The following is a 13,062-nucleotide window of genomic DNA, read 5'->3' as shown; positions in this document are numbered from 1 at the left end:
TCATCAGAAGAGCCCAGATTTTTTATCATGTCTCTCAGTAGTGCGTAGACCACAGGATGCTCGTTCCCTTGTGCTGTTTTACTTAACTTTTGCTATGGCAACAAAGCACCCTAAAAGCACAATGGGTTAAAAAACAAACATTCATTTCTTGCTCAGGCTACATGAAGACAAATGGTCAGCTGCCAGCCTTGCTGAGCTCAGCTCAGTTTTAAGTGTCTTCTTGTTCATGGACCAAGCCTGAAGAAGCAGATATTCTCATGACAGAAAGCAGAATTTGAACGCAAGAGGTTGGGGGGTGTTGAAGTGAGGGAGTCAAAGGACATTTAAAGCTTTTCTTTGCATTTAACATATATTGCACTCACATTCTGTTGCCCAGAGCAGGTCACATGACTAAACCCGCGTTCCTTGCTTGAGGAAGTGTAGTCAGCCTATGGGAGAAGATGCTGAAAAACCCAAGTGGGAAGGGGCACGGGTATATAACCCTAATTTCCAGGTTACCACAATGGCAATTCCATTCTCCTTTCAAGTGAACAATTTAGGTCTGTCAAGCGCTGCAATTCTGGCCAAATGAAATTGGAGGGGATGTTTTCTGGGAGCTCTAAGAGAAGGATGTGTGCATATGAGGTAACATTGCACACTTGGAGCTTATAAATGCTTAAAAACACACCTAACGCTTGGGAGGTGTGTCCTGCTAATGCCACGACAACTAGGCTCTGCAGACAGGGTGGGTACACCTTACTGTCCTGGTGAGATGCTTTTAATGACCTCTGCCAACAAAGGTCCGTCTAGTCAAGGCTGTGGTTTTTCCAGTGGTCATGTATGAAAGTGAGAGTTGGACTATAAAGAAAGCTGAGCACAGGAGAATTGATGCTTTGAACTGTGGTGTTGGAGAAGACTCTTGAGAGTCCCTTGGACTGCAAGGAGATCCAACCAGTCCATCCTAAAGGAGATCAGTCCTGGGTATTCATTGGAAGGACTGATGCTGAGGCTGAAACTCCCCAATACTTTGGCCACCTGATACGAAGAACTGACTCATTTGAAAAGACCCTGATGCTGGGAAAGATTGAAGGCAGGAGGAGAAGGGGATGACAGAGGATGAGATGGTTGGATGGCATCACCGACTCGATGGGCATCAGTTTGAGTGAACTCCAGGAGTTGGTGATGGACAGGGAGGCCTGGCATGCTGCAGTCCCTGGGGTCGCAAAGAGTTGGACACGACTGAGCAACTGAACTGAACCTGAACTGAATGACCTCTCTGAACTACTCCAGTTAGTTGGGCAGCTTGTCTGTCTTTACCTATAGAGAGCAATCTTGGAACTTCCTTGGCAGTCCAGTGGTTAAGACTCTTCCTTCCAATGCAAGGGATGCAGGTTTGATCCCTGGTCTAAGATCCAACATCTGTGGAGGTGCAGCCAAAAAGTAAACAGTTGTTTTGTTTTTTTTTTTAATTGTACATGAATGGAACAACTTTGAACTAGAAGTTGTGAATTGCTGCGAGGGGACAGGCTGCTCTGATCTGTATAATTAGATTAATTTGTCAGTTCAAACATAGTTGTTTTCCTAATCACATTTCTTACCTGTGAAAGCGTAACACAGTGACTGAACTTTAAAAAAAAATTGTGCGTGTGATTTCCTCATTGTCTGTAGTTTATTTTCACCAGCATCCTTTTCAAATATTTTCTTCTCAGGTTCCCCCTCTACTATGAGCTTAAGATTGCTTTTGTCATATGGCTACTCTCTCCTTATACCAGAGGAGCAAGTTTAATATACAGAAAATTCCTTCATCCACTACTTTCTTCAAAGGAAAGGGTAAGATGTATAAATTATTTCCACAAATCATTTGTTAGAAATGTGTTTCATCATCACATGTTGCATGCTATAAAATGAGTGAAACTGTTATATTAGGGGGGAAAGTCCTAGTTTTCAGCTTCTTGACATTCTTTTTAAATAAAATTAATATCTACGAACTTGATTTTTTTTTTCCCCAGGAAATTGACGATTATATTGTCCAAGCAAAAGAACGAGGCTATGAAACTATGGTAAACTTTGGGCGGCAAGGTTTAAATTTAGCAGCTACTGCTGCCGTCACTGCAGCAGTGAAGGTAATTTTTTATTTACCTCTTTTTTTAATCCAGTGTCACATTGCCAGTGAACAAAGTAGGGTGGCTTTTTATTTCAGGTCATTATAAATTTTGGCACAAATTTACCTTCTGTTTAGTTTTGTAATATTAGAAAACAACAAGTAGACTATTTTAAAGATATTTTAACACGTCTTCTATAATTGTTGGATATTTTGAACTCTTAATTGATGACAGAATGAGAGATAGTAAATAAAACATACTGGAAAAATGTCATTTTGTCGTAATCTTCCTACTTTATGACCTTAAAATAGTTTTGAGTAAATAACCTTTAGTAAAGATGACCATTCTTTCTTTCTCTGTCTTTGCTGTTTTTTTCCCTCTCTCTCTCCATGGCAATATCTTGGTAGGATTTCTGGCTTACTTCTGCACCCATACTTCAACCAATTTGAGGTAACTGATTATTCAAAATAAGGCATGAAAAATTTCTGTTCTTAAAACTTAAGATTTTACTTAGCCAATTACTAATGTCATGTGTTGTGTTTTGCAAGCCAAATTATCAAAGGAATGCCTTATGTGAAAATTCGCATTATGGCTTTTGGATTTCTTTGCATGTAGTAATTAGTGTGGTTGATTTTAAATCCCATGGCATTATTGGTTTTGGTGTGTAGTATGTGGAAAGAAAATAGGTTTCAGCTTCAGAAAGTTCTGAGTGTGACTTTCCGAATAACCATCAGCCTTTTACTTAACTTCTGCTTTGTGAGGATGGCAGGGAGGAGAAAATGAGGCAGAGCAGAACTCAAGTCCTGGTCTGCTGCGTAAGAAAGTAGAGGTTTTAAAGCGGTTGCCTGCAGGGCGATGGAGAGAGGGGACCAAAAGTTTCTTGCTTTCTTTGTTATAAAATTTAGCATTATTTAGCATCACAAATCAAGTACATGTTATTTATTTACACCCCAAAGAAGATGCTTTCTGAATTTTCTATACTTAAAAGCAACATTCAACTTGACTGTGTGGTAAAAAACTAAAAACTAAATTTCAACATCTAAACAATTTTTGATGTTGAAATTTAATTTTTAGACATTTTAGAGCACTGTTTTTAGGAAACATAGACGCACACAAATCTCATTTGCCCTCTTCACTTCAACACTTAAATATGGCTTATAATCCTACCTACTCTGTGAGACTTATAACTGTTTTGTGGGATATTTATTTTATTTTGACTTACTACTTCCAACCTCTACATGAGGAACCAGAAACCCCAACAGGATTATCTTTCCTCATTCCTTCATTTATTTTTATTTTATACATACTTTGCTGCCATTGGTATTTAACATCCTATATGTTTATTTAACAGATATTTAATGTATTGACCGTCTGGGTTTGTATTTAATGCCTACTGTATGGTAGGTGCTTGGGATGCAGCAATGAACAAAACAGATACAGTCCCTACCCTTTCAGGCCACTACTGTCAAGCTGAATATCTGTATCCACTAACTGAAAATTTTATCTCATATTTGGTTGCTTAGAGCCTACCCTTTGCCCTCCACTATAAAAAAAAAGCATTATCTAGTAATTCCCTGATGATCCAGTGGTGAGGATTTCATGCTTTCACTGCAAGGGCCAGAGTTCAATCCCTGGTCAGGGACCTAATATCCCAAAGCCTCAGGGTGCAGACAAAAAATAAATAAATAAAAAATAAAATAAGCATTATCTTACTGAAACACCTTTTTGTAGAAAGATTATAAAAGTGATCCCATACCTATATTTCTCTAACTTCTTTGTGATCTATTGCTTGTCTTTATTTATACATTTAACAAATTAAAACCACCTCCCCACTTCAGAGGCAGGAAACAGCATAAAAATTATCTAAGTTACCACTGCAGAACAAACCCACTGTAACTCGAATTCACTTTGGAACTCTCTCTTTTTTGCTTGTGATCTTGTGATCCTTTTGTTATCGAGTTCACTGTGTATAGTGAACTTGATATGATGAGGCAACCCTCATCATTCTCCCGATGAGCAGAGGAATGTTGGCATCAACCATACTGGATTTTATTCATTAGAAATGGTCATTAAATATGCTGAACACAGCATAATGTTAACACTATTTGCCTCAAGTTTTACTGTGCCTGCTTTAAGGTAGGGGAAATTAGTTTCATCTCTAGAGATGTCAAGGAAAGGCACTGACTGATGGAAGATTCACTGAACCAGACATTTCCTGCTGAAGAATAAATTGAAACCGAAATAGGAAATAGGTCAAGTTTAAGGAGAAACTGCAGGAAAGCTAATAGTAAGACTTGAGAATTATTAAACTTTTTTTTTTTTTTACAATATATGGTTTGTTAAAAATATCTTTCAGACTAAAAATACTGAACTCTCAGTGTGACCTTTAAAGACTGGCAATACCCCTGGCTAGGTTTCCCAAGTTGAACCGCCTGAGCATGTTAAAGATGAAACCAGGAATCTAATCAGAACATTTATTACACCGTAAAGCAATTTTCTGAAAATGTTACTCAGTTCTGTGACCTCATTACCCGGCATCTGTTCACAAGGTCAGTGTACAAGTTTATTTTGGCTGAGCAAAGCACAAACATATGAAGGAGCTTCAAGGATTTTGCTGAGGATGTTCAATGTCCCATAGCTTTCACATGAGAAATGCCGGCGGCTTTTGTACAGACGAGCAACGCTCCTGCTGAATGAAGGACAGATGAAGAAGAGAACTGTTAGTCGTATTAAGCACCTCTTAGGATTTTCTCTAGCAGCCTTTTCTTGGTGAATTCTTTAGCAGATATTATTTTTTAAAGAAATCAATTATCACAGAAATGAGAGCCTTACAGTTAAAATTTCTGAAATCTTATTGACTGTAAATAATGATGGCTAGGTCAGAAATCCTGACATCTTGCTGTCTGTTTTAATGGCTTTCTGTTTGTGAAAGAATTTGAGAAGATTCAGCTGCTTAGTATCATCTGTATAAAAAAGAGAGCCCTTCTTCAGACAATGGAGAAGAAAGATCTTTTTTTTTTTTCTCTCTGCAGTCTAGGCAAGCACAATGTTATAATGAAAGCTGAATTCTGTAGCAGTTGAGTTGTCAGCATTTTTTAGCCCTGATTCTGTCACTAATTAGCCATGAGATTTAGGGCAGTCATCTGCACTGATCTCTCCAAGTATCCATGTTCTTACATGTAAAATGAAGGGGTAAAAACTGACTTCTAAAACTCCTACTCGAAAATGATGGTTCTCAACTGGGGGCAATTTTGGTAATGTCTGGAGAGATTTTGGGTTGTCCCAACCGAGGCAGAGGTGCTGCTACTGGCATCTTAGGGAGAGGACAAGTATGTTGCTTACAGAATGGCTTCCCAACACACAAAAAAAATTATCTAGACCAAAATCACACTAATGCTAAGGTCGAGAAACTCTGCTGTGAAAGTATGGTAAGTCAGAAAAGGCTTAAAGGATATGTAAATATGTACAGGTAATTTGCGTGATGGGTTATAGATCATCTTTCTCTTTTACATTTTTCTCTGTTACAAACATTCTTCAATAAATATATATTGCTTTAATCTTAAAACCATGAAAATATAGTACTCACTTAATGAAAATGCAGTCCATTCTTGGCTTGATCAGATTGTGTTAAATATCTATAAGGACACGGCATTTCCCTAAAAACTGCAGACAATCCTTATTCTCAGTTATAATGTAGTAAGTCAAGAATCAATAAGAAATAGAGGTTAATGACTACTCATTATTGAACAGTGTCCTGAAAATTATTCCATAAAGAATTGGTGGTATGCTTATAAGATTACAAAGCATTGCTGATTATATTTTTTAATTCTTAATTTAAAAATTCTGAGGATAGGTTGAAGATTTTATACAAAGGTGATGATAAGCACAGTAAATTCCTCCATGAGGCTTCCCTGGTGGCTCAGCGGTAAAGAATCCACCTGCAGTACTGGGGATGCAGGTTCAATCCCTGGGTCAGGAAGATCCCCTGGAGTAGGAAATGGCAACCTACTCTAGTACACTTGCTTGGGAAATCCCATGGACAGAGGGGCCTAACAGCCTACAGTCCATAGAGTTGCAAAAGTCCATGGACACAACTGAATGGCTAAACAACAACATAGTAATTTTAATATAATGTTTAACCAGGAGACAAAATATTTAAACAAAGCAGAATGGTTGGGTATAAAGAGGTTAGAATGAGTCATACATCATGGTCCGTTTTTACAGATGCCATCCATAGGCTTGGATAGACATGCACATTTTCAGGTATCAGTGAGCTTCTGTGTGGGGCCAGCTGGGGAAGCTGCTTCTGGGCCAAAGCATTCTTTGCAGAGCTTGAACCCAGCCCTCCCACCCAGCCAACCTTACCACATTCTTAGTTTCTTAAACAGATGTTCTGGGCTTATCTAAATTCAAACCCTGAGACCTCTGAGCTCCCTGAAGACAGGAACACTTCGTCTAATGATGTAAAATGTTCTACAGAATACTTTTTAATTACTTTGACTTTTGTTTTCTCATCATAACCTTTCTGTTATTTTCTCTTTGATTTTTAGGACTAAATTTAACATACACTGTGTATATATAATTCTGTAGAGAATAGGATCTAAATGCAGGATATAGAATTACCTTGTGGTTAGTAACTCCCTTCCAACTTACTAAGACTGCTGTTTCCACACATATTTTCCTCCGCAAACTAGAACCTGTCTTCATTTTTCTTATACTTTTTAACTTAATAGTGTATAAACCAAGTGCAAGAAAATAAATCAAGCATTATTAATTTAAACAAATATAAATACCTTTTAGTATTATTTTTGATAAGTGGCTATAATTTCCTGCTTGTGCCCTCAAAATGTAGAAACAGATTTTCTTTTAATGATGGGAGTAAGGGATTTAGATATTGGAAAGATGATGAAGAAATAGGTCAGAAATTCTTATATTATGTTAACAATTAAAACTTCATTATACCCTCTGTGATGACTTCTGGGATGGCAGGGTGGTAGAAGGGAGGTTCAAGTTGGAGGGGATATATGTATACTTATAGCTGATTCACATTGTTGTACAGCAGAAATCAACACACTGTAAAGCAATTATCCTTCAATTAAAAAAAATTCACTATACCATCTATGACTAATTTTGTAATATAAAGAAATTTTTGAAAAAAAATAGAAATCACTCATCTGCCTAGACATTATACTGTTTTAATTTTTTAAATATTTATCCCTGTTTAACTATAACCATACTGCACACTTGCACCCGTATTTTACATGATTTAGAATTCTGAGGTGAAGGGGAGACATTTTCTCCTAACATTTTATTGCAAACATAATTCCCTTATTAATGGACTTTTTGTGCAGAATATATTAGAGGGAATAGCTCTGCCTTTAAATGCAATTATTTTATAGTGACATCTCTTCTTTAAAGTGGTCACATTGGATACTTATAATTTATGTAGTATTTTTGAAGTTCACAGTTGTATAATAGTTTCCTCCCATGTTATTTCTATTCTGGGGTCATTAGAAAACATACAGTGAAAAGAAATGGTTTGAAATGATTATTCAAAGTGATAATGGCTGTTGAAGTGCTGTGAGTCCCTAAGGAAGGTAACAGCCTCTTTTTGCTTTTCCCTATATGGTAGCTGGCCTTTTTTTTTTTTTGAGGATTGATAATACCAGGGCTAGAGGGCTGATTACTCAAGAGCTGCATTAAAATCCTGACTGTATATAGATCACACACATCTCGGTGTTGGTCCTGGCCCACCTTTTGTGTAACCCTGAAGCAACATCCTAGTGAATGGTGTAATCTACCCCAGTAGATACCCATGACCATACTTGTGGTTTGGTACTGAACCTCTCTATATAAACTCCACTGTTTATATTCAAACATGCTGCTATCTATAGAGAACTCTGTAGCAGTCATGAGTAATGAAGGAAAAAAAAGGCTTAAAAAGAATAGTTTACTTATTACATACTCAGTATCAGCCCCGTACCAGGTATACTCAGAGAACAGAAGAAGCCTAAGATTTGTCCCTCTCTTCTATTTTCTTAAAATCTTACCCCGAAGGCAAGATATATAAAGCACAGCCACGGAACTAACGTTAATGTGAGTTCATTTGTGAGATACACCCTAAGTAATTAGTTGATGATAATCATTAAAGATACTGAAGTCTGTGGATGATGTAAAGCTAGGCTGATTCAACAGCACTTTGACTTATTTGCATGCTGAGATGTACTTTCTTGAGTGGGAGAGTTTGGGGGTTAAGAATATAGGATATTATGGATGTGTATTACCATCTGTTTGGCAATGGCAAAAAAAAGTCAAGAATTGCTGAGAGGACAGAGAACTACAATTATCGGAACAGAGAAAATTACAATTCTGTGAAAACAAGGCATGTGTTTCAGACGAGCACTGGTCACTTCCTTTCAGTGTGTGTCTGAAGTCCTTTGTCATCCTCTAATAAATAAATGATGTCTGATAAAAAGAGAGTATAATAACTTAAACCTTGTCAAGAATGTTTAAAGATATGTGGAATCCAATTACTTTTATTGAGAATATAGATCCTTTCAGTGGCTCAGACAGTAAAGAATCCATCTGCAGTCAGGAGACCCTGGTTCAGTCCCTGGGTCGGGAAGATCCCCTGGAGAAAGGAATGGCAGCCCACTCCAGTATTCTTGCCTGATGAATTCCATGGACAGAGGAGCCTGGCAGGCTACAGTCTATGGTCGCAAAGAGTCAGACATGACTGAGCGACTAACACTTTGACTTTTCACTAGACCCTTTAATTATGCTTTTTCATAAGTCAAAGACTATGGTAGAAATTACAAAGCTCAAGTGGGATATGGAAATGGTGTTCAAGTTTGACATAATAGGATATCACTAAGAGAGCTAATCTAAGACTCATGAATCAAGACATTTTTCTTCAATGTAAAATACACATTAGCAGTAACATTGGGATGTTTGTAATGCCTTAGGCTTTGAAATTTAAAGATGAACCATTATGGATGAGTTTCTACAGTACCATTATAAGTAGAGGCAATCATAAATTCATATGTGTGGGAAGAAGAAATAATAAGTATAAAAAAACCTTTAGAAGAATATTTTTAATCCATCTATAAATAAGAAATGAGTCATCTGTATGCTATGCAAATTTTCAAAGTGGGTAAATTTAGAAATTATTTTTTTCTCTTTACAAAGCTTTATACTTTGGGAGGAAATGTAGTTATGTCTGAAAAGTTCAGAAATGTTCCTTTCAAAGCTGTGCAATGATGAAAAGCATTAAGCATTCTGCAGTGATGGAGATGCTCTCTACCTGCACTGTCACTAGCCACATGTGGCTGGTGAGCATTTGAAATGTAGCTCATGCAATTAAGGAGCTGAATTTCTTCTTTCTCTCAATTTTAGTTAACTTTAAATACCCACTTGTGCCTAGTGTTAAGTACCATATTGTTAAGGCTTTAAGTCAAATTTTGTAGTAGTAGGTATGCTTTGCCAGATGGTGAATTCATTAACTGAATATCATTTCATACTCAAGATTCTTTGGCTCTTAAACTTTTTTCTTGTGGTGTTCTAGGTAAAGCCATTACCATTCCTAACTTGACTTAGCTTTGAAACAGCATCTCTTTTACTTTAAAAAAGTTCTTATGAATCATAAATATAAGCCTCAAAGTGCTAGTTCTAGGAGAGAGCAGTATTATGGATGATGTTTATAGTCAGGATAAGCTCATGATACTTTATTTATTTATTTATTTTACATTTTCAAGTTAAATTTAAAGCAGAAATGTTTGGGAGTGAAATGTACTGATGTCTACAACTTGCTTTGAAATGTATTAAAAATTGATTGATGGTTGGATAGATGGTAAATTAGTGATAAACCAGATCCAGCAAAATATAAATGATATATGGGTATCCACTGTAGAAGTCTTTCAACTTCTCTGAAAGTTTCATTATGAAATGAATCAGCTTCATGATAAAATGTTGGGGGAAGTTAAAATGCAAAAATATTAAGTATTTTAAAATGCACCTTTTTTCTTGGATCTATCGCTTCTCTGTTAAACAGAGCCAAGGAGCAATAACTGAACGTTTGCGAAGTTTCAGTATGCATGACCTAACAGCCATTCAAGGTGATGAGCCTGTGGGACAAAGACCGTACCAACCTCTCCCAGAAACAAAAAAGAAAAGTAAACCAGGCTCCGGTGAAGCAGCAGGTGTGCTGGTTTCGTTTTCACGTATTCTGTCATAATTGGGATCTTGAGTCAAGATGGGTACCAGCTGTGTGAATTTGGGTAAACTAAATTTATCTTTAGTTTGGCATCACCAACTTGATGGACGTGAGTTTGATTAAGCTCCGGGAGTTGGTGATTGGCAGGGAAGCCTGGCGTGCTGCAGTCCATGGGGTCACAAAGAGTAAGACGTGATTGAGCGACTGAACTGAACTAAAATTTATCTTTAAGCTTCTGTTTTTGTTCTCTAAATAAGGCTAGTGCTTGCCTTTTGTTGACTCTGGAGAGAATCCCACTAAGAAAGTAGCAATAGCCCCACGTGCTGCCGTGAATTTCTAGACGCAGTGAATGTGGTCATCTGCCACCACCAGCACTAGTTCTGACCTGTGCTCTCCACTCTTGTTACTCAAACTGTGTAGCGACATCTGAAGAGTTTAAACCCTCTTTACTGTAAGTGCTGTGAACAAATAAGGATATTGAACCATAAGATGAAAAGTTTTAAGCAGTGACAGAAGAGCAGTTTGCAAATAAGATTACTCCAATGGAAAAATGTCTTGAAATTATGAATTATAGACCAAAAACCCACTTGTTCTAATATAAATTATAAGCATGTCATGGTTGATATGTTCTAAAACTTTAATAAACTGTGATCTTAGAAACATGCACACAAACAAAAAGACATGGTTCTTATAGTCTTTTTTTTTTTTTTCACATGTAAGAAAATTATAGTTCAAGGCTCAAGTGAGAACTAAGATCTTCAGGACATTTCTTATTAGTGTCTTATTAGGTCCATAAACTACAGGGCTACTGGATCTTTTTATTTTTTTCCAAGTAGAAGTTTTCTTTTGAAGTACACGAAAATCCTTCTTTATAATTAAAACCAACTTGAAAAGAATAGTTCCTTCTTATAAAGAAAAACTAATGAAATTTCTCCTAAGTTCTCCCTAGAATAACTTTAAAAAATTGGTGGCTATTATCTAAAAAGTAATAAGTGCTGGCCATTGAGTAAGGTACTAATGCCTTTCAGAATGAGTAAACTTTGAACCTTGAATCATCATCCTTAATACTTTAATAATGTAAAAGTGGCTCCTAATATAAGGCATTTTCTTAATAGGCATTTAAAAAAATTAGGTATACTGACTTTGAATATGGGATCTGCTATATATATTTTGCTGACTTGGACCAGTAATCTAAGTCCTTTGTCAGTAGCTGATTCATAATTATACCTTAAAATTGGTTAAGAACTATATTCCAATTATTTAAATGAAAACAGGATTATAAATTTGAAAATCTATGATACCATTTTTATGGGATCCATCTATTAAATTTAAAATGCTGTGACTAAAATATTTTAAGATAACAAGGTGCTAATTAGTTCTGTTAAATTTTAAACTGTGAATTAAAATAACAAGAAAGTTGGGAAACAAACACTCTCATACACTTTTTATGAATGTTTAATGTATAACAATCTTGTTGGATGACAGTCTAGTAACAGTTATCAAAATGTATTCTCTACCAGCAAGAAACTTCTAGGAATAGTCATAAAGAAATAATCAGGCAAGTGTTCAAAGACATAGGTACAAAGATATATGAATGTTCATTTTATTGATGTTTATGGTAACAAAATATTGGAACAAACCAAACTCCTAAGAGAATGGTTAAGCAAAGGCTATTAGCAGTGAAAAATAATAATGTCAGTTTATATTGATACTTATTGACATGAAAACATCCAGATTGAGAGGGAAAAACAACAATAATGAAACAGTGTGTTTGTTATGATCCTGTACCATAGAGGCACAATAGACAGATGGATGAAATGGATTAATATATGTAAATTTATTTTTAAGATTTATGTATGTAGAAGATAGTCTGAAAAGGTATTATGAAAATGCTAACAGCATTTAGCTCTGAGTTGTAGGATTCTAGTGATTTTTTAAAAATTAACCCATTACTCTTAAAATCCGAAATAAAACAACTCTTCTTCTCCTTTAATTAAGGTATTCATTTTCTTATATCTTGAATTTTTTTCTATTTTATTTACTTCTAAAATTCCTCAAGAAAGAAAGCAAGTTGGTAAGTTTTTCAGTGTGGGAATTACATTTACAACTATATTTACATAAGTCTGTTTACTAGTTCATGTAATCAATACATTTATCTCAGAACACAAATAAATTCAACTATTTGAAAAAGTAGTTCCCTCTTAAAAGCTAAATGGCTTGCTCTGAGCAGTTTGAGGCTGGCTGATCAAGAGAAGTCTTGCTTTGATGAAGTTATTCTAGTTCACATGTTGTCACTGTGGGGAAAAGAGCTACCTCCAAATGCTTTTTCGTAAGAAAATAGACACCTTGAACATGATGCTCACCTCCTTAGAAAGAACACCACATTCTCATAAGTGGAAATATTTTTTCTGCAAAGAAGCTGCCACTCTCGTGTTAGTTAAAAGAGCTTCATATTCATTTTCAATATACCAGCACATAAAGGGAGTTGTTTTGTCTTGTTTTCAATGCTTTATATATTTATTTAACCCTGAAGATGACTATGCAGGTTAAATATTTTTATCCTTATTTTGTAGATGAATAAACTGAGACCTAAGGAGATTAAATTACTTGTCAAAGACCACATACTCAATGACAGAAATGAAGTATCCAAGGTTTTTCATCTAATCCTCTCTCTTTTTACTTTATAAAGAGACTACAGTTAGTGAGACACTTGGGCTGGAACAAGGACTTCAAACAATCTAGCAGGAAGGGACCTGAGAAATGCTTTAG

At 36.0% G+C, this 13,062-nt stretch overlaps 1 protein-coding gene across 1 annotated transcript in view; it reads left to right on the top strand.

Annotated features, from left to right (window-relative positions):
- The window catches only part of REEP3 (receptor accessory protein 3), a 100,319-nt gene that overhangs the window by 77,289 nt on the left and 9,968 nt on the right, over positions 1 to 13,062 (top strand). The window contains exons 4-6 of the mRNA XM_068981602.1: positions 1,689 to 1,809; positions 1,989 to 2,102; positions 10,132 to 10,279. Coding sequence (XP_068837703.1) covers positions 1,689 to 1,809; positions 1,989 to 2,102; positions 10,132 to 10,279 — 383 coding nt within the window. The remainder of the gene's footprint in view (positions 1 to 1,688; positions 1,810 to 1,988; positions 2,103 to 10,131; positions 10,280 to 13,062) is intronic.

This window comes from Capricornis sumatraensis, chromosome 10 (genome assembly GCF_032405125.1).
Source record: "Capricornis sumatraensis isolate serow.1 chromosome 10, serow.2, whole genome shotgun sequence".
Lineage (NCBI taxonomy): Eukaryota > Metazoa > Chordata > Mammalia > Artiodactyla > Bovidae > Capricornis > Capricornis sumatraensis.
This window is presented reverse-complemented; position numbering and strand designations above follow the sequence as displayed.